Genomic DNA, 23937 nt, shown 5'->3' with positions numbered 1-23937 from the left:
CGTCTGTCAGTCACCAGATAAGAAAACAGGGTGTTTTTGCTGCAATCATCTCACAAACACACACACACACACACACACACATTATGGCCTAATTGTGCGACTTAAATTTTAGATGAGGGCAAACTGAAAAACACAAGCTGACCTCCTCCCTACTCTCTCCATCGCTGGCCCTCCCCTCCCCTCCCTTCCCTCTCCCCGCTCAGCACAAACACGTTTTGAAGCATGACATTATTTCAACTCTGATTCACGCCACTGTTTTTTAGTTTGAGGCTGTTGCCGTAGCCAGTGGAATCTCCTTTTCATTGCTGTTTTCTGTTACCGGTGCTGTCATGTGGTTTGGGTTCTGCATGAAAAGAAATTTTATCTGCAAAATCTTTATGCCACTCACTAGTGATAAAATTCAGAACTGAACAACAGGTGCCTGGTAACCATTGTGACCAGTTTTTATATTTTTTTTAACCTTCTCCATTAACATTCAGATGCGGTGAAGACCTCATTAGGAAGAAACTTCAGATTCACGCATCTAATGATGGAATTCATAAAACATAACACATATCACAACAAACACTTAGCGTTAGGATTCTTTCTTTTAGTCAAAAGTGTTAGTTTTTCATTAAATATCTCAAATTAGAGAAATAAACAATATAATTTACTTTGTTTTTCTCGTTTCTGCTTCTTCTAGACTCCCGGCCCTTGCCTGACGTAGCCATGACTGGCAAGTGCACTCGGGAATGTGACGAGTATGGCCACTCGGACTCCTGCTGGATGCCTGTGCGCACGTCGCCTGAACGACGGCCATCCAAGTCAACCACCACCCCCCAACAACCAAAGCTTTCCACTTTCATGAGCGGCACTGGCAGCGGCAGCAGCAGCGCCGAGCAGCCCGGCAGCCAAGAGACCCTCGCCATGGCCGCCATGGCCAACGGAGACCCCACCGTCGCTCACATGATGGGCGACCGTAATCGCAACCTGCTCAACAAGAAGATGGCCACCTCCTCCTCTTCCTACGAGGCCTTTGGCTCACCTTCTTATGGCTCCCCGGGAGGCGGAGAGGAGGTGCTGGGCCACCCCACCGAGGAGATCCCCTTGGCACCTACTGGGGAGTACAAGCCCACATCCTGTGGCACTCTGACGCGGCGGGAGGTGTACCTGTGAGCTGGTTGGGCTAAACACACCTGCTGTGCTACCATGTATGGCATTAAAATACAACACTAAGCATAGCTGCTTACCAACCACCATTACAGCTCTTGAAGCTTTTAGCCTCCATTGTCCTGCACAAGGTAGGATTTAACTTTCTCCAAAGACTTTTACAACAGCTCCTTAACGACAAATCTAAGTGGATAGACAAAACAAAGTAACTTTTAAAGTGCTTATTCCAGCTATGACCTGGAAGAAAAGAGGAGGAGGAGGAAGAAGTGTTTGCAGGCACTGTTAAGATTTGGGATGAGGCTGTTCTACTGGTGAGTCGGGCTCTTGGGAAACGATCTGCTGCCTGACAGTCAATCTGTACAATAATCAACTCATTTTACATATTCAGTACATGCATGCATTACCCCCTGGTCCCTGGCCCTGTTCCCTGAAGATGACACTATATAGAAGACAATTTCTTTTTTTGTGTTCATGAATTTTATAGAAACAAAGGTGTACATGTGAACTATTTTGACTTCAACGTGTCTGGTTATGCCTTTTTTTTATTTCGAGTCTGGGCAATGCTCCGGCTTCTGTGGCTGCGACAATACATGATGGACATGATGATGATCAGTCAACTTGACTGAAAAGTTGCTAAATATGCAGACAATTCAAATCTGACAAGGACAGAAAAGACTAAGCTTTAATTACTCAGCCCAGAAAATGACATTTATTTCAGTCCCTCCTTGAAATGGATGGATATTGGAGACATTGGAATTTGCTGCAACAACCCTTTGTTTCAGACGACAACCCCACTGGAACTATGATGAACACATGATGACTCTTTCTGATTTACCAGTGTGAACACTCCTCACAGGTGACAAGTCACTCATTGTACATAAACATGCAACCATTGCAACAACGCTAACTGCTCTCATTCCCCTTTTTCGTCTCGATACCTTCCCTCAGTCTCTCGTTCTGTCTTTTAATTGGCAAACAAACCCCTATTATAAGAGATGCAAGATCTATAGAGCCATGACTTGTCATCGCTCTGGCTAGAAAAAGCATGTGTGTGTGTGAGTGTGTGTGTCAACACACCTACTCTGTTTTCCCTCAAACACACAGAGAAGTGAATTCATTCAACTGAGGCCAGTGGCACTGACGGAAAATCCTGGGTAAGCACAGTTTGTGGCATGCCGAGATTAAAATTACGGCGGCGCAATTGAAAATGTATGAGTGTTGGGGCCAGATATGCGGTGTACTGTTTAGTATGTGTGTATAGGCCATAGCCAGTGTATACTGTAGACCAATTATAGGCTTAGGAGGACGTAGACATGGCCAAGCTGGTCCTACAACAGCTGCAAGGACAGCTTTTTACTGTCATTCCTTTTTTTTTGTTGTTGTTGTGTGATAGACTGAGCAATAAATATCATAACGTACACGTGACCAACCAGCATCAACTTCCTTTCACTACTGCTCCGTAAGTCGACCCCGCATTCGGCCGACCCAGAGTCCCTTTTTTCTGGAACTCGTAGATGTTGCTTTCCACAGAACATGATGATGGCGTCTTTGAGCACGAATGTAAGAATCAGCTCAATGGAGAACAATCCAAAAAAAAACGTGTAGATATCGCACCAGGACGTTTTTTGGGGTACAGACTGAGGCCGGGGAAAAAAAATGGTGTCAAAGGGGAAACCAAAGCTTCTCTTGCAGGATGAAGCACCCCCCCCCCCCCATTAACACACAGAAATTGCTTTCTGGGAGAAGTTTGCTTTCAGTTAACATTACACAAGGGATTTCCTTTTGATTGAAGGCTTGAGTTAGAAAGATACGATTGTGGTGTCTTTTACATCCACGCTTGATGACCACTCACACACATACACTGAACTGTTGAGATTGTTGTGCCTCCTTGTCCACGGTGGTTTTTTTTCTGTTCTCGCTGCTGCAGAGGCGTTAACTCTCACGACTGTAATAAAGCAAAAGAATATCAGATGCAATGGAACTTTTTGTATGCTAGCAAAAACCCCTTTGGTTTAATCGGAGCTGCCTTTTCCAGCGTTCCGGCCGTCTATAGTCTGTAAGTAGTACTCGTCGTTCGAAAGAAAGTGCTCCTATACTTATCAACTGTATACATGAATATTTACTTTTTACTGCACGTTTAATGGGAACTTACTTCACTTACTGAGAAGGAAGAAGAAAAAAAAACTGTAAAACAAAATGTACAAAAAAATGTTATCGCTGTGAACATGGAAATCCACCTTGTTGCTTGCTTTTGTTATACCTGAAGAGACATTAGCCATTAACTAGACAACTTAGTACAGTTAAGACTCCACATACATGATTTTATTTACATTTTTTATAGTTAAGTTCACCGTTGTCTCTCACATCACTACAAAATCTTTCATATGTCTCATTTCTATCAACTTTTTACCATGACAACTGCAATTTTTTACTTTGTATTTTTCTTTTGTAATCCCACACATTGATTTGTTACACGATAACGGTCAAAAACCATGGAAATGATCACGACAATGTACTATGTGTTTGACTTTTTTTCTTTATCTGGTGCCACTTTGTATATTTAGAGTGCTTCTGAAAAAACAAAACAAACAAAAAAAACATACTAGAGTGAATGCAAATATGCAATTGTGCCTTTTTATACCAATCGGTATGATGAAATGTTGGTTTGGAATGGTGCATAAACAATGACACGCTGACTGAAGTAGACAGGGTTGCAATTTGAGAACGGACTGAAAATACATTTGCATATCTTCGGGTGAATTCCCGTGATGTCAGAGGCTTCTGGGAGGACGACCAGTCAAATGTCAGTGAGCCTATAGGTCCAATATTTTCAAGTGGCTGATGCACACTGGGGTTCAATGAAGTATCCATTCCTAGCTTAGTGCATTACTGAATGAGTACAGGTGCATTCAAAAGTTGCTTGTTGGTAGTAATAATAATGATATAAAGGAATTTCTTTTTTTGTCGTGTTCCACTCATGTACATGTATGACATCAGAGGTCAAGTAACCTACTTTGTGCATGAAACAAGCTCTAGGACTGAATATAGAAGCGTAGAAGGATCGGAGGAGGGTGGGTGGTGTGAAAAAATTGCTTGGAGACATTTGACTGCTCAGAGTTGAGGGAGCCTAGAGATAAAAATGCTAATGTGACAGTTTACTAGGGAAGAGTGGAAGTGCGGGGAGGGGGGAGGGGGGAGGGGGGAGGGGGGGCTGCAAAGGAGAGTAGCTGACAGAGCACACACCTCAGGATGTGCCAAGCAACACAACAACACACTCACACACACACATGCACACACACACACTAACACACACACACACACAGATTTACAGTATATGCATATCAGTAGATGATGAAACCCCGTCCAACACATGAGCGGGGTATGATGTTTGCTACGATACTGCAAGGTGATGCTTTGAATTTTCCAGATCAGATGAAGTGAGAATAAAGACTCAGACAAAAAGAGGCAATGGCAGAAAACGTGCCGCATGTTTGTGCTTTCGGCTGAACACAAGTTCATTTCCAGGCACTGGCAGCGAATTTCTCCTTTCCTGATTGTCACTGAGGTAAACGCTGCAGAAATCTGAACAGCAGCAGACGGCGTTATGTCAGATTCTTTTTTTTATACGCAACACTTGCCATCAAAATGTCTGTATCCTGTTGCTGCCCGGGGTGTGTGTTCAGTCTGTGCTCACCTCTATTCATATAGCATTCACAGTGTGTAATGAGATTTGTAATATTAACCATTACTATTTGTCCTGCGACTTGGATGTTGATATAGAAATTGAGGAACAAATTTATCATCGTTTAATATGAGTCACTATGCACGCAGCTTAGCTGAACATGGCAAAGTGTATTGAACGCAAGTCCACTTCTATTTATGAGATATTTTACATAATTTAATTTGCTTTTGTACAGGTTTGTGTAAATAAATTGCTTGTCATTTTTGTCTCTGCAGAAATTAAAATATAACATGTTAAAACAAATAACTTCCTTCAAGCTTTTTTACTGGTGTTTGTTTTCTGATTAAAACAAGTTTTTTAAAAACTTTAAAAAGAAGCACTGGGTGTAATTATGCTCCCATTAAAACAGAAACGTAAACAACTGTAATTATTTAAGGTCACTGTGGCTAATTTCTCTCTAATCACTTTGAACTGCAGCATTAGCTGGATGGTTTTGGTAATCTAAATAAGAGAACAAATTAAAACGTTGTACATATGTAAACACTGTTTTCCAGCCAAGCAACATCTGAATGTGTTTAACAAACTGTCTCATCATTCAATTTTACTCCCAAATGAAAATATACATCATTAAGTACACTAATACTGTATATGCAAGGATATACAAATCCATATCCATAGATTCATTTCCTATCTACCTATATATATCCACTACTATTATCCACTATATATGTTTGTTCACTTGGGGGCAGAGAGCTAACAGCAACACGCTCTGATTACAAGGCAGTTTAGGCTAAAGTGACAACTAACGGAAACCTACATACACTTGGCTAACAGTGATTTGTTATCTATGAGCAACGACTGAAAGGACTGTCCATCAGAATCAGTGTCTTGTCAAGGGTTCATCAATATTTCAGATTTCAGACAGACGTAGTCCCACTATGCTTACATTTGCAAGAACTAGCAAAAGTAATAAACTAGGAAATATGAAAATAGCAAAGCTATAGAAAACAGGATTGCACATATAGATATTTAAGTAGCAAATTACATAAGATCATTAGAACTGAAAATAATACACTTATAAATATCTGTATATTAACTAGTGCAGCTTTAGTGCAGCAGAACAATATAAACTCAATAGGAGTGTTTACAGTTTGACAACTATACAGAATTTATTAGATCAAGTAAATGACATTGATTTGAAGCATTCATGTCCAAACATGACAATCTGCTCTGTACATGTATGTTCACTGTTTGTGCACACTTGTTGACACGTGTGCATGTGTTCTCAGTTATTTGAGCGTGTCTCGTCCTGCCTGTATGTCCGCGTTGATGTATGAGGCGATTACAGTCGGGCTGATTAGAGATCTATTCTGCTCCGCTCCCTACGCTCTGATTAACAGCGAGCCGCAGTCTCTCCCTGCACCCTCAAACCGCTAATGGCGTCTTAATAGGAAACTGCAATGCACTGTAAAATTACATCACCGCTGTTCGATAATTTGGAGAGAGTTCTCCACCTCGGCTGTCTCGGGAAAATTAGAGGGTGCACGGTAAGAACACGAGACGCTGGGGTGTTGTGTCACGTCGCCCAGCGCATTAATACCTGAAAAGCATTGTTTATTTCCACAAGGCCGAGAAGTTTCGTTTTTCGTTTTTCAATTGGAAATTCAAAAGTCTGACAATTACGGGGTCTTTTCTCCCCCGATCTGCATGTTTATCTTCAGAAGATGCCACTTCTAAGAAATGCTAGGTTTGAATCATGTTGATATGCAAATAGCCTCGCTCGTTTTCTTGTCCTCTCTGAAGCATTTTGAGTCGCCTGACGTGGAATAATTAGCGGGTAGTGTTCATTTTTCTGTTGAGAGAGGGGGAAATTAAGTCAAATTAGGATGGATTTGAATGTAATTAATGTGATGTTTAGGCAATACATACCAATGAATTGTTGTGAGGATTTTTCTAATGAATAAAACAGTGACTGCGAGAGATGAATGCCATAAATAAGAGGAAGTTGTGGGGAATTAACGACTGATTAATATCTCTGGATGGCAGGAGCAACAGGCAATAAAGCTGTTTTGCATAAAAGATTAATTTTTAAATGGTACCTATAGTAATTTTGGCACTTTTTCCTGAAAATATTCATCTCTTCCCACAAACTGTGAAACGGGTCTTTTCAGGTCAGGCTGCTCTCACAGTGTGGGCGGGAGCGTTTCTCTAACTGCATCACAACAAAGTGCCGCACAACAGGTTCACCAGCACCTTGATACTCTTTTCATTGGCAGACACAAACGCCCTTTGGCAGCAATCGCCAGCGATTGTATCTGACTTTGCCCTGTTATCGTTGGTCTCCATGCAAAGATGCAAAAGGCCCCGTGTGCAAAAAAACAAAAAGGTCTGGCTGTGCACTGACCTCCCACACAGGTTCCTCTGTGAGAACAGGGAAACCAGAGGCGTAGGTGAAGTCTCGATAATCATCAGGTATTCACCTGAATCAAAGGTCCGCTCTGCAGTGGCGTCGTGTTCCAGCCTATGAGGGAAGATAGCGGGGGACGGACGGGCTGATAAAAGTGCAGGCGCAGCAGGATAAAGACGGGAACAGCCTCGGTGTACGATAGGGCAAAGGAGTCAGGGAGAAAATCAAAGGTGCTATTCCATATGTAAAGCTAATTAATGGAATCATTGATCACTTCTCCTACATCAAACATGAAATATACCACTTTAATATAAATTCCATTCCCATTTATGCTCAGCGGTGCGAAATAACGACTCGGAATCAAATCAGCGAGAGGAACTCGACCGTAAAAACCTAGAGGACGGCGTTTGATATCCACAATTTATGACCCTTTTATTGTCTTTAAATTTTATTTTTCTTGCGCAACCACAGGAAATGGCATCTGAGGAATAGCAGTTAGGGCTATGTTAAATTGATTTCTATTTCATATTTATTTTAGCGATGCGCAGAGGGACTGAGGGCGAACTTTTTTATGTGTAGTGGATGGAAAAGAAAGAAAAAAAAGTCATAAGGAAACTCCTGCAATAACTTTGATTTAATTGTGATCACATAAATTCTATCAACGCTTATTTTTTCACCAGCGATGACGCCCGGGAGGGTGAAGTCATTACAGTTGATTCTATTGCTCTGAAAGCAGAGATGGACACGTGTGTAGAAAATGTAGTCGCTGCTTTTCCCCTGCGATCGCACTCAAACTGCTGGAGTCAGTGTTTTCTGATGGAAATCCATTAATTCGAGTGGATTTGTTGCAGTTGCTGTGCATTGACGGTGTGTAAACTACAGCAGCAGTACAATCCGCTGCCTTGACAACTTATTAAAACAATATGAATCAATAGTCTTTAACTTTTGATCCACATATGACTCTCGCCTGCAACATGAAGTCCCTCCATCGTTCATAGTTCTTGCACTCACTCCTCCAAAATAAGAGTTTTCACCTGCGAACGAGGGCACAGAGATGGTGGGAAGTGGACTGGCAGAGAGGAGGTATGAGTGATATCTTTAAAGTGTGTACAGGTCACTTCGTTATTACCATCAAGACTGGCCGTGACCCCGAATGTCACATGATAGATCTCCCACAGCGACCCACAGTCACGACTGAGCCGCTCACGGGATCCCTCCCACCTCGACGAGGCACGAACGCTCCTCGCCGCCAGGCCCGAGAAACTGCGGTGGAACAGGCAAATGCACCCGCGCCCATTAATCACACATCAGTTGCGAGTTGAATGCACACAAATTTATATGTGCGAGATTTATGTGGCAGAAGCAATTTGAAAAAAATCCATACAAGTCTTAGTAGTCGCAGCTCGGGCCGTGATTAATGAGAACTACTTACTTAAGAGAAAGTGAGCGGGTGAGAAGAAAAAGGGGGAGACAGAACTGGAGGAGGCGGAGAAATGACAAATAGATGGCAGTAGACTGTGGGCGAAAGGGATTGAGGAAAAAAAAGGTGACTGCTTGATTGACTATCCGACACCCTTACGCCTCCCTCACGCCTCACACCCAGACGTCATGTTCCAAAAAATAAGCCTTGACAAATACATTTATTTATCGCAGCCAAACTCCCACTTTCAAAATTTGCTTACTTCTGGAAATGAGAGCTCGAACAACCCAGAGACAAACAAGGAATTTGCAAAGTGAGGCTCAAAGGAGAAAATATACCGTTAACTGCTTTATTTTAAATTCATGATACACCGACAAATAATTCATGTAATGAAGTCTTAAATAATACATTTGATGTAAGTGTAACGTAGACATATTCTATCTGATATAAATGAACAGAAATGACGAGAATGTTGAAACCAAGAAACATTAACTGAGTTTCATGTCTCTACATTGTAATTCAGGAATTGGACCGAAGACTTTTGTTCACGAACCGATGTCCTGTGTATTCCTCTACTTGACACTGGAGAAAGTTTTTCCGTTTTAAATGGGAGAAATCAACAAACTGGTTCATTTTGTTAATTGTGTTGGACCACGAAACTAAATTTTGATCCATCGGTCTGTGGCACCTTGTTCACATCTTTTATTTTGGTTGGGATCAAAGGACGTCCAAGGAAGTTCTTTAAACCACTTTTTACAATAAGTGGCCAACAAAGTACTTAATCTGTACAATGTACTTTGTTTAATGTTGGTGCAAAGCATCATTCAGCGTAATACATGTATTGAGATATTATGTACCATGTGCGCTCATAAATCCAGTAAGAACCGACTTGTGTCTGTGTTGTTGAGAAGAAAACTACACTTTCATTGAACAACATGTGAGACCTTCACCTTTGACCTGTTGCACAACATCGTAACTTCAAGGCCCACTGAATCAGGCATGCTGAAATAAATGGGAAACTATTCAAAATGGAAAGTGGTAAGTGACGAAAACCTTTTCAGGCAGCTGGTGCTTTTGAAAAGCTCTTGTTATTTTTTTTTGATGAACACGAATTTCAGATTTAATTCACGGTTACTTAATTAAGAAGAGCGTCCAATCTCAAGGGTGTAACCTGAGTAACGCTGGAGAGCGAATACCGACTTTCTTAATTAAATGATTGATTGCTTAAGAAATTAAACACACAAACAATCACGCAGGTGCCAACGCTCTGTAAGTGCTTTTTAAAAATAAATAAAGAATACGAAATATAAAAGAAAATGACCCCTTTGCAGACTGGACCCTCTCTGTAAAGGCCGTTCTGAAAGCTTTATTTTGTTTATTTCATCTTTTCAGCTTTTTGGGATGCAACACTCCGACTGAGAGTTCTTTGAATTGGCATCTTGTGTGTAATTACAGGGGCTTTTTGCACAGATACAAAGCTTTTCTCATCCAAGCCGATCACAGTCTCTGCTTTTATTTCTTAATGTGTGCAGTGTAATGCAGTTTTAAAAGTTCAGAGTTATTTATACCCGGATTAACCTTCAACATGCGAAATGCCATTGTAGGAGTCTAACACACCCTGTGGAGTTTTCTTTTGAACTAAGGGTTTCTATTTTTCTCAACAAACTGCATTCTCCATATCCCTGGACACTTAAACCAGACTAATTGCATTTCCTTCTTCATAAAAACACATTTTGATTCCCCACTTTCTTTTTACTTTTTATAATTATAGATAAAATAACATATATTAAAATAACAATTGTGCTGATTCAATAAATCAATATTCAATATCGTATTCAACATTTGATATTGGCAGATGTGTTCTACTTTTGTCCTTGGACATCTTTATTTTCTTCAAAGCCTTTTTTAAACTCCAGATTTGTATGAATCATTTTAAGATCAGTGTGGACCTGCAACAACACAATGGCTGCTCATTAACTTTTAAGCAGGGAGCAGCAGTGGAGCTAATAATTTTTTAGAGCACAGATAATGAATGTTTGTATTGAGAACTAAAATTTTGATAGAAATTACGACTGCGATCACTTTTGCAAAACTTACAGATGGTTTGATAAAAGTGGTTTGGTTCTGAACATTAGGGTTATTTTATCTTTAACATCCACAGGTTATTAAAATCTGTACAGCTGCTCCTGTTGTTCAGTGGAAATCTGACAAGCTTTTACATCTGTTCTTTTTCTCTCTTTATCTTACCGTCCTGCCCTCCATTCCCGTATTTATTGTCTGTGGAGTTTTCATGCGTTTACTACATATGCTCTAATTTTTGCACTGAGCCAAACCGGAGGTGATAGCGAGAGCAAGAGAAGAGGAAAAAAAAATAATGTAAGCGAAGCTTGTGGGGAGGGGGGCAGAGAGAGAGAGAGAGAGAGCGGTTAATGTGCACAGGGGCACCGGCTGTAAAAAAAACCCCCAATGAATTCCTTTTTATCTAAGAGAATGATCTTAGTGATCTCATTATTTTCCCATGTGGATAAATGTAAAACATACGGGGCGACTGTGTGCAAAGGCCAGAACTAACACGCACACACACACACACACACACACACACACACACACACATTAGTGCACTCTCCATGTGCGTCTCGAGAGCCCTCTAGCTCAGGAACTAACAGAAACAACCTCTTCTCAAGCTGTTGCTGTCTGTGTCTCTTAGTTTCTTCTCTCACTCACACTCGAATGGCAGATCACGGATACAGGGGTTGACTCAGCAGTGATTGTCTTGACCTTACAGTGTAGGTGCGTGTCAGTGTGTGCGCCGGATCCCTGACTCACCCTGTGGCTCGAGGACAGGGTTCAGCCCGGCTATATTCCATTCTGACACTTTGATAGACACCGAGCCATTTCCATCCCACTGTGCCGGGTCGGCTCCGCCACTCCGCTGCACTTCTCATTACCGCTAGACCAAAGGATGCCAGCAAGACAGCAAAATGATTAGGGAAATGGAAATAAAAGAGCGCGACACTGTGTATATAATAAATTATCATTAGTTTGCTTTGTGACGGACATCACATAAACACCAGGAGATCTTTTGGTCAAAATAAACACATCAGTCAGTTTCACCACAAATTGCGTTTAAATGAGTTTTACAGTCCTCAGAAGTACTGAAAGTTTTGAATAGCAACAATATAAAGTGCAACTCAACAAGCTTCATCTCCTGAGGAAGCTGGTGTGGGTTAAAATCAAAAGATCTGGAACTCCTACGGAATGACCCTCGTGGTGAGGTTGATTCGTAGAGTAACTCTCAATCTCAGCATCAGTCAAAATGGCAAAAAGTTGCAATAAATCTAGCATCAAATAACAGAATAAGAGACAAACAAGTTCAGAATAGCTAAAAGAGCGAGGATAGTTTCAGTCAAAGTGCGTCCAGATCATAGACTGGACATAGAGATGGACAACTTGTCTCCACTTCACACTTTCCAGAAGCGAGATTCTGACAAACAAAGCTCAACCAATCACGAGTCGGCAGGGTTTATGACCTATATATATGGTGATCAAGATGCTTCAGCTTCATTTTGTTGTCTTTATGTAGAGTTTATGGTCCAGATATTTTTATAGCTTCGATTTTATTGACCTTAACATTTCTGCTGCAGCCCGTTATCCCTCTGATCAATTTTTGAGACTATCTTTATCAGAAAATATGATCTCACATCCTTTTTTTCCAGGCTGAATGTTGACAAATTAAATTGAGAAGAAATGCAATGCTGCTATGTCCGTTTAAAACATGTATAGACTATATGGTGTGACAAACCAAGTGTAAAAACACCCATGGAGACGCAGGGAGATGTCGATCAAATTCAGTTTTGAAACGTCATATTATCCTTGGAAGAGGTCTAACAAGGCAGCAAGTGAAATAACGTGTGGGTGGTTGTTAGCAGCTTAAAAGCCAAACTGGAAACTTTGTGCTTTTTCATTTTTGTTCAGAAAGGAACAGAATTAAATTATATATTTATCAGAAAAAAAGAGGAAGCTTTGGAAAAAAAAAAGCAAAATTTGATTTAAAAAGAAAATGTTCCGTTTGGAATCAAATTGTTCTTTAAAACACATTTGCTCACAGCATCGTTCTTTTCCATCAACAACACTGACTTTTTAAAATTCCACTGCAATCCACGTCACCAGATTCACGCCCACATGTATGATGCTTGACAAGAACATGTGTACATACATAAACAATGATATTCACTCCATACCGTTCAACTATTGATCCCTCAGTGATCTCCTAAAGCCACCACCGGTCCGACACGCTGCCGTCTATTTACATATCTAATTTGCATACCAAAGTAACACTGTCCAAGACACTCGGCCGATGAATAATTCATCGGAGGTGTATTTACATAAGGTACAGAGCACAGCCACGACCTGAAGGCTCCGCGGGGACAGGAGCAACTTCGAGATGGGTCTTTGTTTTTTGTGGATGACTCGTGCATCAAGCCGTCCGTCTCCTGTTCGTCCCCCGCACTAATTAATTAATCTCAGCCTCTGCCAAGATCAATGGATTTGGCTATCCATGCACGCTAATACAATTCATCGAATGAGGGTCGGGAGAAGAAGCCGAGATCTGGAGGCTAAATCTCCAGGGAGAGTGGCCTCTGGCCCGCTGCCTATTTTGTGTGGTGAATCTCCACTATATAGTCACCAGCGAACAAAATACTCCTGTGATGTACATAAAATATTTGTTCACGCATGAATTATTCTGACAAGGACGGCACTTTGTCTTTGATGTTTTACCGTGGATGGGCTTCCTTGTATTTACATTTCCCACGCATGTTTTTGCATAATTATCCCACATATCTGATCGTGGTGAGACACTGCGAAGTTGTGGAGGAAAAAAAACAAAACAAAATGTAATCAGTCAAGCATGTTCGCGTGCATGTTTTATTTGCTGATTTGCATAGATATGATTGCGCTGTGAAGAGGGTTGGCTTGTTTGTTGAAGTATTTAGGTTAGAAGCTGGGAAGAAAAGCACGAGAGGAATATATGGCCATTTTCATGTGCTACATCAAAAGGTTGCTAACACGCCATAATCACACTGGTTGTTTTTGATTGATGCATTGGGGTTGCAGGACTGCCGCACATTGTTATTCCAGGTGTCCTTCCCATGATTCCCTGCTTTGCACATCTACCGTGTTGCCGCAGATTCACTCTAAAGGCAGGATAGGTGATTTAAGGTAGTTTGGAGGAAAAAAACAACAATAACAACAACATCTACCTCCCATCAGATCTGCCCTTTGCGTCCTTTCTCTATCTTTCTCTTCTTCCTCAGCCACACTCGCACAGTCCAAGTGTGAACCGTGCGGTCCCTGTGGCCGCCTTGTTTACTTCTTGCCTCTCCCACTCTCGCTGCACCTCGTGAGATGAAGAGAGCAGAGGGCGATTGGGAGCCACACAGTGTGTCCCACGAGAGGCCAGGAGTCTGGACCCTTTGCTAAAACCTCTGCTGGCTGCTTTCATCCCTCAAGGAGAAAATGTGTGTGCGTAGTGCAGGAGCTACAGTTAATTAGCCCATTGCACATAAGCACAAGTGCCCACGCCGCGCATACAAATTCTCTCTTGCATGTATAGTAATGCAACACACACATAGACAGAAACACAAGCGCACACGCATTAAATCCACATGGATTTGATGATGCTAGCAGCTGGAACCCCAGGGAGCATCCTGTCTTGACTAAACAAAACAGATGTTTATGTGCACAATGTCACCTAATGTCAGCAGCCGCGCTCCTGCCCTCTTTTATTAATCACATGCTCCCAGCGCGAGATCCTCAGTTTCTGTTTTGATTTAATGTTTCTATCTCGGCGCTGTCGGGGCACATGTGATAAAAACGCATGATAAAATCACCTGTGTCTTCACTGGAATGCGCAGGATTTACGTCGTCGGGTTTAAAACATATATTTCACACACCTTGTTCATAAAGCAAGGGGAGGGGGATCTGCTGCACCACTGACAACGGCTGCCAGCGTGCCCTTGAGCGAGACCTTTCACCTCCTCTGCTGCATGATCTCCAAGAGTATATAACACTGTGCTCGAGTCTGAGTGACTGCACGGAACTGAGTGCATTAAAGCAGGGAAAAATAATATACTGTATAACTCAGTAAAGCTTTCCTCTATGAATTTCAACTGTCTCACAGGGGGGAGGCTGGTATGAGACTGAGGTGAGCGAGTCTGCATTGACTTTAAAAACTGTGGCTGTTAATAGCAAAGTGCTGCGGTAACACGGGAAGTATCTGAGAAAAAATATTTAATTCATGTGTCGATTTTTTGCAACCTAGAAAATCACCAGGCGCCTTCTAGTATGCGAAGGGTTTCTGCCATATTAGCAGGAAATGTAAAAAACCAAAGGCAGCAGTGTGTTGCTCAACCTGATCAATAGATGTGTTGGATACTTTCAGTGACATGTTTAAAGGTTTTTCCACAAAACTACTGAACAAAATTTCAATTCAAACCTTGGTGAGAGTATGAAAAGGGGAAGATCAAGGAATATCTTTATGAGTTTTTGTAAATTTAACATATCTTCATAATTCATAATAGTTTCCGGTTTACTATTAATCCCCCCGAAAATATCTACTTTCTAATTTCTGTGCATCCCCAACATGTTATAAATACACGATGCATAATCACAATACAAATAGTCTTGAATTACTGTATTAATATTTGTTACCTTTGCGCTATTAAAATGTGCTGAGAGTGAGGTGGCTCAGCCAGTGAACGCCAGCTGTGAGATTATATTCACCACTAATCTGCAGCAGCAAATACAAAGAAATGTCACGCTGCCTTGTCGAGATTATAGATTTGCATAATGAGGAAACGTTTGCGTGTGTCTGCAAATGTCTCAAAATGTTGATTCTGAATGCATCTGTTTTCCCTGTCACAATATCGTAACAGTTTCATGGTTTTGTTCAAGCTGCAATTATTGGTGTTGTTTTCAGCCAGCAGGAGGCAGTGGAAACAAGTTGCCAACACAACTATGTCATATCATCACATTTTAAGTTTATTGCTAATTGAAAATCTTTCATTTTAAGTTGTATGTTTCCGGCCACATGCTGAATTTAAATCCAATGTTCCTCCTCTTCTAACTCTGGTTTTGGTCTCTGCCAACTCCGACAGGAAATGTCTATGATCACCTGCTCTTCGCTAACGTTGTCATCTTGTTGGAGACGAAGCGCGGAAGAACAATCTCAACATAAAGCTCTGTATAGCTGAGTGGAGCGACAGATTTCAGTGAAAATCTTTTGTGTTTTCATATACTGCATAAACAAAAATGTTGATTATAGCTGTTTTCAGTAGAGATAGAATGAAATGAGAATAAATAAGAACGTACAAAGACATTTACTTCACCTGTCAGATCTGTGGATAGTGTCCAGAAATAAGATCCTAACTTTAAGACAAAAGCTGGAGTTGAACTTGTGACCCTGTGGTCTAACAGACAGCTGCCTCCTCGGTGTACGGCCCCTGCGTAAAAGTGGCAGCCCCTCAGCACCTGTGTCATTTATTGGGTTACCTGACTAACTGCTGCAGCATTACTTCTGTTGAAGTGATAGCAGCCTGCGCGACGCCTTCAACCTGACACATGAGATAAGCGTCTCCCTTCACTGCTGCCATGCCAATCACCTCAACAGAGACGGGGGGGGCAGGGGGGGGGGGCAGCCACCCACAAACACACATGTATAAACAACACGAGCCACCACTCCTCCTCCGAGGAGCCAGACGATGGCACAGGACGGGAGCGCTGGTGACAGTTTTTCTTGAGAGTCAACACGAGGAATACAATGGAGTGTGTTTAGCCGCAGGGTTGGAGGGACAGACGCACTGGGAGGATGGAGTGAGCAGGAGAAAGTTAGAGATGCATTGTGCACTCGTTACTCACACTGCAGATGTCTCCTCCCTCCATCTGCTGTGGTGAGAGAAGTCGAGCTTGGCATGGTTTAGTTTTCCACACCGTCAGGAATGTTGTGTGCAGAGAATCATGGGGTTAAATAATCCATTATTTGGATTTGCATGAGGTCACGAAGAAAACAAATGACCTGTAATCTTGAGTCAAACTGTCAAACCTCTTGCGTCTGCAAATTATTTCAACTGTTGAAATAGTTTCTGACATTGGGGTTAAACTGAGTTAATTCCTGTATTATTTTCTTGCAGAGTTTGCAGAGACCAATCCTTTTTTTTTAAAACTGTGTTTAAATATATAAAGTATTTGATAGTTAGTCATAGTTGGATATTAGCTTTCAGACAAAGCCGGGGAGTTTGTCTGAGCTCGTTTCTTCTCCTGCTCTCTCTCTGTTTGTGCATGGAAGTACAGACTGAACGTCTTTCAGTGTTTAAGAGTGAACGAGGCAAGAGTGGAAAGTCTGGGGCGTCAGTATTGCTCACCGTCAGCATCCTGTGCCTGACTTAACGGGTTATTTGTCATCCCGCCAACGCCTCTGATCACGGAGAAAGGTCAGCAGTCTATCTTATAATATTATATCTCTCCCCCTTCCCCTGTATTGACACAAGTGGTTTGGCGAGGGAGGGCTGGGGGAGGCGCGGCCTCTTGTTTGCGATGCATCTCGTAATGGAGTGCAGTTGAAATATTTGCATTTTTCACTTGGACAGTTAGTCACTGGGGCTGCGGAGTGATGAGGAAACAACACGACGGAGATGTGACGACGTGCAGAAACAATGAAGAGAGGAGTGTGTTTGTCTTTCTGGCTCCAAAGCATTTGGCTAAAATCTCCCTGTGCACATTAGCCGACGACTTTCTGGAAACACACCGCAGCCGTTTGTGCAAACATGGTGTCTGTCTCTACACGTCCCTCAGCGGCCACCTGTCAACTGCGTATCACCTCTTGCCATTTCCCAGAAGCTCCCTCCCTGCATTCTTAATATTTTCATTCACATCATTCTCTGGCCTCTGCATGTTGACTCTCCCCCTTTCCTCTGCTTCCTTGCCTCCTTCCTCCTTCACAGGTCGTCTCCCCCTTCGCCCCATCAAAACACGGTGAGGATGATCCTCAGAATTCCCAGCGTGCCCGCTCTTCCACCTCTCTTACATGTTTTGTTTTGCCCTCGTAGGTCACGCACCGCTTCCGACTAAACCACTTCCTCAAAAAAAATAATGCATTAACTGGAAAACCCCCTGGGACTTTTCCAAAAGTGTTGTGAGAGACAGCCAGGTGATATTGGAAGTGGAGCCCATGTGGATTTCTCCTGCAGAAACACGTTTTAAATGGCACATCTTCCTCAAAATGACTTTGACATTCGCACCAATTGGGGTAAATGCAGACCGCAAGCTCCCTGTCGATTTTTCCATTTGGCAGAATGTGATTTTTTTTTCTTCTTTGCGGTTTTGGTTTGATTTGCTCTGTGTTTCCATCTCTTGACACGATGTTGTGTATTGTAGAAATGTCAGTGTTTATTTTGTGGCATGGCAGAGGTCAATCCTCTTCCACTGTCGGTTTGGGGGCTAAGAAATATTTCCTCGGGAGCTCCGTAATCTACTCTGAGTCCTGCCGTGTGTGTGACGGACCCCCCACCCATCTCACTCACTTATCCAGCAGTTGGTGTGTGTGTGTGTACGCGTGTAAGTGTGTTTGCCTTTCTTGCCGTCACACATGTATTTCTCCTCCTCTCCCCTGTTGCATGCTGTGCAGAAGTGATGAGGACTGAAAGAGAGAAGGAGGAAGAGGAGGAGGAGGGGGAGGGAGGGTTGGCTATCTATTTGGCTTTCCCGTCTTGTCCCCCTGTCTTCGTGCATTGCGGGGGGTGGGGAGTAGGGTGTGAGGGGTTGAGCCCATAATTAAGATTCTGCTCAGCCGGCCAACTCCAATGGCTCAATGGAGCGAGAGTGAGCAAGCCCACCGGTGATAAATGACCCACATCGCTGTCCATGTCCTTTCAATATAACCTGGGCATTAATTACACCAATTGGTATTGCACTGTCATCAATATCCATCTGTGCTCGAGCCTATATGCAGAAGAGTGTTTATGTGTGTGCATCACTCTGACCAGGCAGAGATAGTGAAGTGCTTGCTCTGCACAGAAACACAGAGCAATGATTTCATCTTTAAAGCAAACTCGCCAGTAAAATGCACTTTGCCCGCGCGAGAGGGCGAGAGTGTTCGGCGCTGATATGCACTGGGAGTTTCCGCCGTGACCGCTTGCTTTAAAGACACTGCCCTCCCGTTTTCTGCATCCCACGAACCTTGCCAATGCGATAATGTGTTCTCGGAACTCGTCTAGACCGTCTTTGTCTGCATTAGAACCTGTGGGTGTGCGCATTATTTCCCCTGCAGCCAGACAACTCTGTCTTCAAGCCTTTTAATTTCTCAACTGTGAGAAAAAATATATAGAAACCTTAAACTTACAGTAACTTCAGAAAGTTTAGATTTGGTGCACCGCATTTGATTATTTTTGTCTTATAAATAACGTATTCCCAGCCATCAATCAAACATATCAGAGGAGAGAAAAAAACATGAGTAAATCGGAAAATATTCCAGGAAGACAGGACGGTGTTATGATGCTCTGAGCATTTAGGATTCATACTCAGTGGCGAAACCTGCAGGGGGTTTTCGGCTCCAGTCATTAGCTTAATGTTTGTGTCTGGAAAATCTGATAAATGTTAACAAATTGAATGGACATGATAGAAAATGGCTCAGAATCATGTGAAACTGTCAGATTGTCATTTATACTCCTCATATGAGACGCCGCAGTAATGAGGCAGGTTGTGAGGGTCAGTTATTTCTAATGAGGAAAGAGCCAATTCCTTCTACTTCACAACAGCTCAGAGGAAATTAACATTTAACATTGTAAAAAAATAATCCACTGTCTGAAATAAAACCAAACCGACATCAATAATGTTTCAACGTGCACTGAATTTAAACAATTATTTTACTGATAATGCAAATATAACTTTCAAGTTTATTGTTTGGGCCCCTTGTTATAGTACTTTTCAAATGTCTGGGGGTTATCAGTTTCGGTTCCAAAGGGAGATTTATTTTCTGTACATTGCTTTTACTTACGTTACTGTTTTGGGCACAGAGACGTATTTGTTTCAAGAAAAAAAGAAAAGATTACAGAAAAGCACATATTTGTATATCTTTGTTTTTCCTGCTTTCCGACCCCATTCATCATCTCACAACCGCTCGGGTTTATCTTGTGAGCCTGTGGAGTGGATCCGACCTCTAGGTTGGGAATGACTTGACTAAACTTCCTAATTTAAGCAGTAAAATATACAGCCAATATACAGCTTGACCAGCAGTAAATACTGTTCACACATTTATGCAGCCAATATGTAGAAATGTCATATAAAATATATATATAGTAATATATATATATCAGTAACAGAAAACATTTTCCCCAGCGTAAAAGTACTTTTTACTTTGATATTCCAAGTAGATTATGTCGATAATACGTGTGTACTTTTAACTTTAAACAAATAACTTTGATAGTGGAGTATTTTTACATTACTGTACCAGTACTTTTACTGATTTTTCACAATGCTGCCTGCTTCTCTATCAATGTAGCCTCGTCTAATAAAGACACACTGATCATTTTATCATATAGAATGAAATATTCCCAATTCCTACAATATTGTTTTCACACCATTTCTAACTAAAAATGACCATAAAACTTGTACAATCTAGTATTTGCGTATCTGCACTCTGTGTATTTGCCTGTACAGCACCTGGAGTACAGTATGGCCAGAGCAAGGTGAGAAGAGTGCAACCAGGTAAAGTGACTTTGGTTGAAATCTCAGGCCATCTGGCCCGTCACGTAACCTGCACCTTCATGTTTGCTCCTTGTCTCTCAAAACTTTACTGTACCAGCTCTGTCGTCCTTTCTTAATGAGCAGAAGTAGAATTCAGGATGGAGTTACGATCAGCTCTGGGGTTATCGAGTCAGCTGCGTCTGACTGGAAACTTTTGAGAAGCATATGGTGAGCAGGGCCGACACCAATCTAACGTCTGGGGGATGAGATGACTTACAGAGGACGAGCCGAGCTGACGCCTTCTCATCTCAGAGTCTCGAGTCAAATGGAGAATTTATTCCATTAACGTGTAATATTTTTCCTGTAGTATTTTGTGTTTTAATTATGTTATTTTCATGCTGGTCAACCAGGATTTTTTGTAGTACTAATTACAGCCTTGAACAAACATTAAAAAAAAAAAAAAACGACCTAAAACTACACGAAATCCATAAAACCTTTTTTGGTTTGGCCCACTTCCCATCCAACAACATGGAGGAAGCAGGATTAATGACCTTTACTGCAGCCAGCCGAAAGATGGCTTCACTTGTGGGGCGTGATCACGTCCATCTTTCAGTCCAGTCTGTGATCTTAACAAGTTAACATTAACAGGAAAAATACTAAGTTCACCAAGCTGGAGCTACCATCAGCTCCCAGTGAGTTTTGAGTTGAATGTTTTCTTGTGCTGCACGAGTTGATGATTTGACTCAATCAATACATCCTCAATGTCAACCTCAACCATTCCACTTGTTTTTATCGGCTCGCATGAGATACACTTTAGCGATGATTGGATCTCGGAGCGTTTAAGAAATGAATATGAATTTCAACTTGATTATGCAAACTGCTAATGTTTTATTTCCTCAGTTGTGGTGGATTGCTGGGGCAGCACTACATCTACGGTCACAACCATTGTGTCTAGTAAATCTCATTTTAATTTCAAAACCTGTCCGCATAACAATTTTCTCCCACTGAAAATTTAACTTGTGGGGTGATATTAAACTGGAAATGTCAGCTGCATGCTTTGACTTTTGCAATGCTTGCAGCTGTAGTGTTGTGGGAGATGGGATAGTGAGGTATTCATAACGGTTTTTGTGATTGGATTCTGAAGACATAGAAGCAATATGGTGTGGATTGTGTCAAATAGCTTGTATAAGTAATGTAATCTCACTTGCTTTTATAGTTAATCAGCAGCTGCTCCAAGTTGTGCCTTCAGTTTGTAGTTTTCTACAGTTTTGTTATCTAATCAGTCAAGTTTATCAAAGTTAAACCCAGCAGGCTTTGTGGCCGCAGAGCTGTGAAATCTGTGTGTACGACATTGTGCATATCGTGGCGAGCCAAGAGGCCATTTGTCAAGATTTATGCGTGACAGAAATGCACACAGAAGCATGAGCTCAACAAACTGCTAATCAACCATAATAAGGTTTCGGAGTTATGAGTCGTCAAGATCAAGGAAAACACAGTCCACTGACATCATCAAGTTTCATCGACTGAGCTGGCGAAGAGAAACTTTGAGAACATTAAACACGGAATGTCATCAAGAGGGTTTGTGCCATTAAATCATTTAAGCTGACAATTTGAAATGTGGTTAAAAAACACAGGAGGAGCTGCATTTTTTCATGCATAAAAGTTTCTTTCTAACCATCTGACGTCACTCAGACCACCACTTAAGATCATTGTTGGTGGTTCTGCAGATGTTCAACTCTGCAACAAACAGCTCCAAAAGAGTGTATTTGTGCCATTAGTCTTGTTTGTCTGCTCAGTCCAATGTTGTGGATGGTCCCTTATTAAAAACAAAACAACTCTAGATCGTGAGCTCATCTCATCTATTCAACAAATCTCCATTCGGCTGTTTGGAGTGTCTGAAAACACACAGCTTGAGATGAATGTAACCACGTCACTCTGCCCCTTAACATGACCTTCACAAACATAAGCAAAAGAAAAAAGCACAACTTTGCCTTTCATACTCGTGCACAAATACACAAATCTTCTCGCCCTTCGTTCTCTCGCTGCCCCTGCATCTCAGAGGTCACTGAAATTAGGCCTGCGGACAGAAATATCTCCTTTTGTCTGAGCAGCGGTAGACAGTTTGTCTTCCAAACTATATTTATGAGACCTCATTATTTTCGTTTCCTATCCTGTCACTTAGTATTAGGTTTCTTCCATTCCTTGTGCACGGAAATAGCTCTTGATACAAAGCCAGGGTTCTCTGAAAGAGATGCATTTCAATAACAAAGGGATGTATCACTAAGGATTGGCGGTTCAGTACCGTAAAATATCATTGATTTTGCTCAAATGCTTCAATTCCTTTACTGTGCTGGGATGTACTTGGCTGAACTGGAATGGAAATCAACATAAAATGGGCCACTTATTACAAGCAGGATGGGTCTCCTTTTAGGGCCCGCCCTCACAATATTGCAAATGAAATTACAAACCCTTGTGTTCCCCAGCACCATGTAAAAATGGAAATGCAGAGCGTTAATTCATGCATGAAAGCATTGTTGGTGCTGTAGAAAAATTCCACTGATTCCAGACGCTGGAATCCACCATGGTATTATTCATTAAGACAAGTGAAACGTTGGGAGTCTGCAAGTGTATCTCAAAACAGGGCCGACCATATGTTTAGTGTCAATATGACTTCACGGTTGCCCATGTGGAAAATAGCTCCGGGCCACAGAATGCACACTCGCACAGTGCTGTGTTTAGATAAATAATCTTGAACTGTGAAAAGCGAAATAGGAAACGAGTGCCATGTCTAAAAATAATTTGTATCTAGTGTTTTAATTGCGACAGGGGAAAAAATGTAAATGGTTGATTATGAAGAACTTGGGTCTGTTTCTGGGGAGGAGGGAAGAGCCGTCTGATTGTTTCCAGTGCCCTTGGTGATTCTCCAAGGACTGGCCTGGCATGAAATTGGCAGAAGCAGAGACCGGAGCGAGGAGGGAAGAAGAAAGCAAGAAAATAATGTGCGAGCAAGAACAGATATAACTGTGGGTAAAATGTCCGAGAGTAAAAGAACGGTCTGCAAGGGAGCCGAAATGATGAAAAGACCAAGGAAAAGGAGGAGAATAATTTGAGGTTTGCTGGATTTCCTCCCAGTCATATACACTCCAGAAACTTAATGGTAAAAAAAAGAAGAAAGTTCAAGTTCAGCATGAATGACCAGGAGCTTTTAGTCGGACATGGTAAAGCTTCTCATTAGTCAGAGGGTTTGCACCAAACAAACCACGTAAACAACCACGTTAACTCAAGATGTTAAATGTGTTAGAATTTAATACTATGACCCTGATTATTTAACACAACCTCCATTCATCGGAAGATATTTCTGGTTTATTAGAAGATGCTCATCATCATTTCTAGCAATAATTAGACTGCGCTCACCAAGTTAAAGGGGCACTCCATCTAATTATACCCATGGAGGTCAAGGTACTTGATACGTGGAGTACTTCTCAAAGGTATGACAGCAGTGTAATCGGGCAGAGATTTATCAAGTCTGAAAACGTAACC

General features: G+C 41.8%; 1 protein-coding gene across 6 annotated transcripts in view; it reads left to right on the top strand.

Moving 5' to 3' along the window:
- The window catches only part of pcdh7b (protocadherin 7b), a 101775-nt gene extending 97175 nt beyond the window's left edge, over positions 1–4600 (top strand). For 3 of the 6 annotated variants that reach the window (XM_069518805.1, XM_069518804.1, XM_069518803.1), the window contains exon 3: positions 683–4600. In XM_069518805.1, the coding sequence (XP_069374906.1) occupies positions 683–1155 (473 nt within the window). In that variant the 3' untranslated portion in view covers positions 1156–4600. The remainder of the gene's footprint in view (positions 1–682) is intronic. The other 3 variants (XM_069518807.1, XM_069518806.1, XM_020095817.2) reach the window with 2 other exon arrangements.
- Positions 4601–23937: the final 19337 nt, after the last annotated feature.

The sequence above is a fragment of the Paralichthys olivaceus genome, chromosome 22, assembly GCF_024713975.1.
Source record: "Paralichthys olivaceus isolate ysfri-2021 chromosome 22, ASM2471397v2, whole genome shotgun sequence".
Classification (NCBI taxonomy): Eukaryota; Metazoa; Chordata; class Actinopteri; order Pleuronectiformes; family Paralichthyidae; genus Paralichthys; species Paralichthys olivaceus.
The sequence above is the reverse complement of the archived record's forward strand: the minus strand, read 5'-3'. Positions and strand labels throughout refer to the sequence as shown.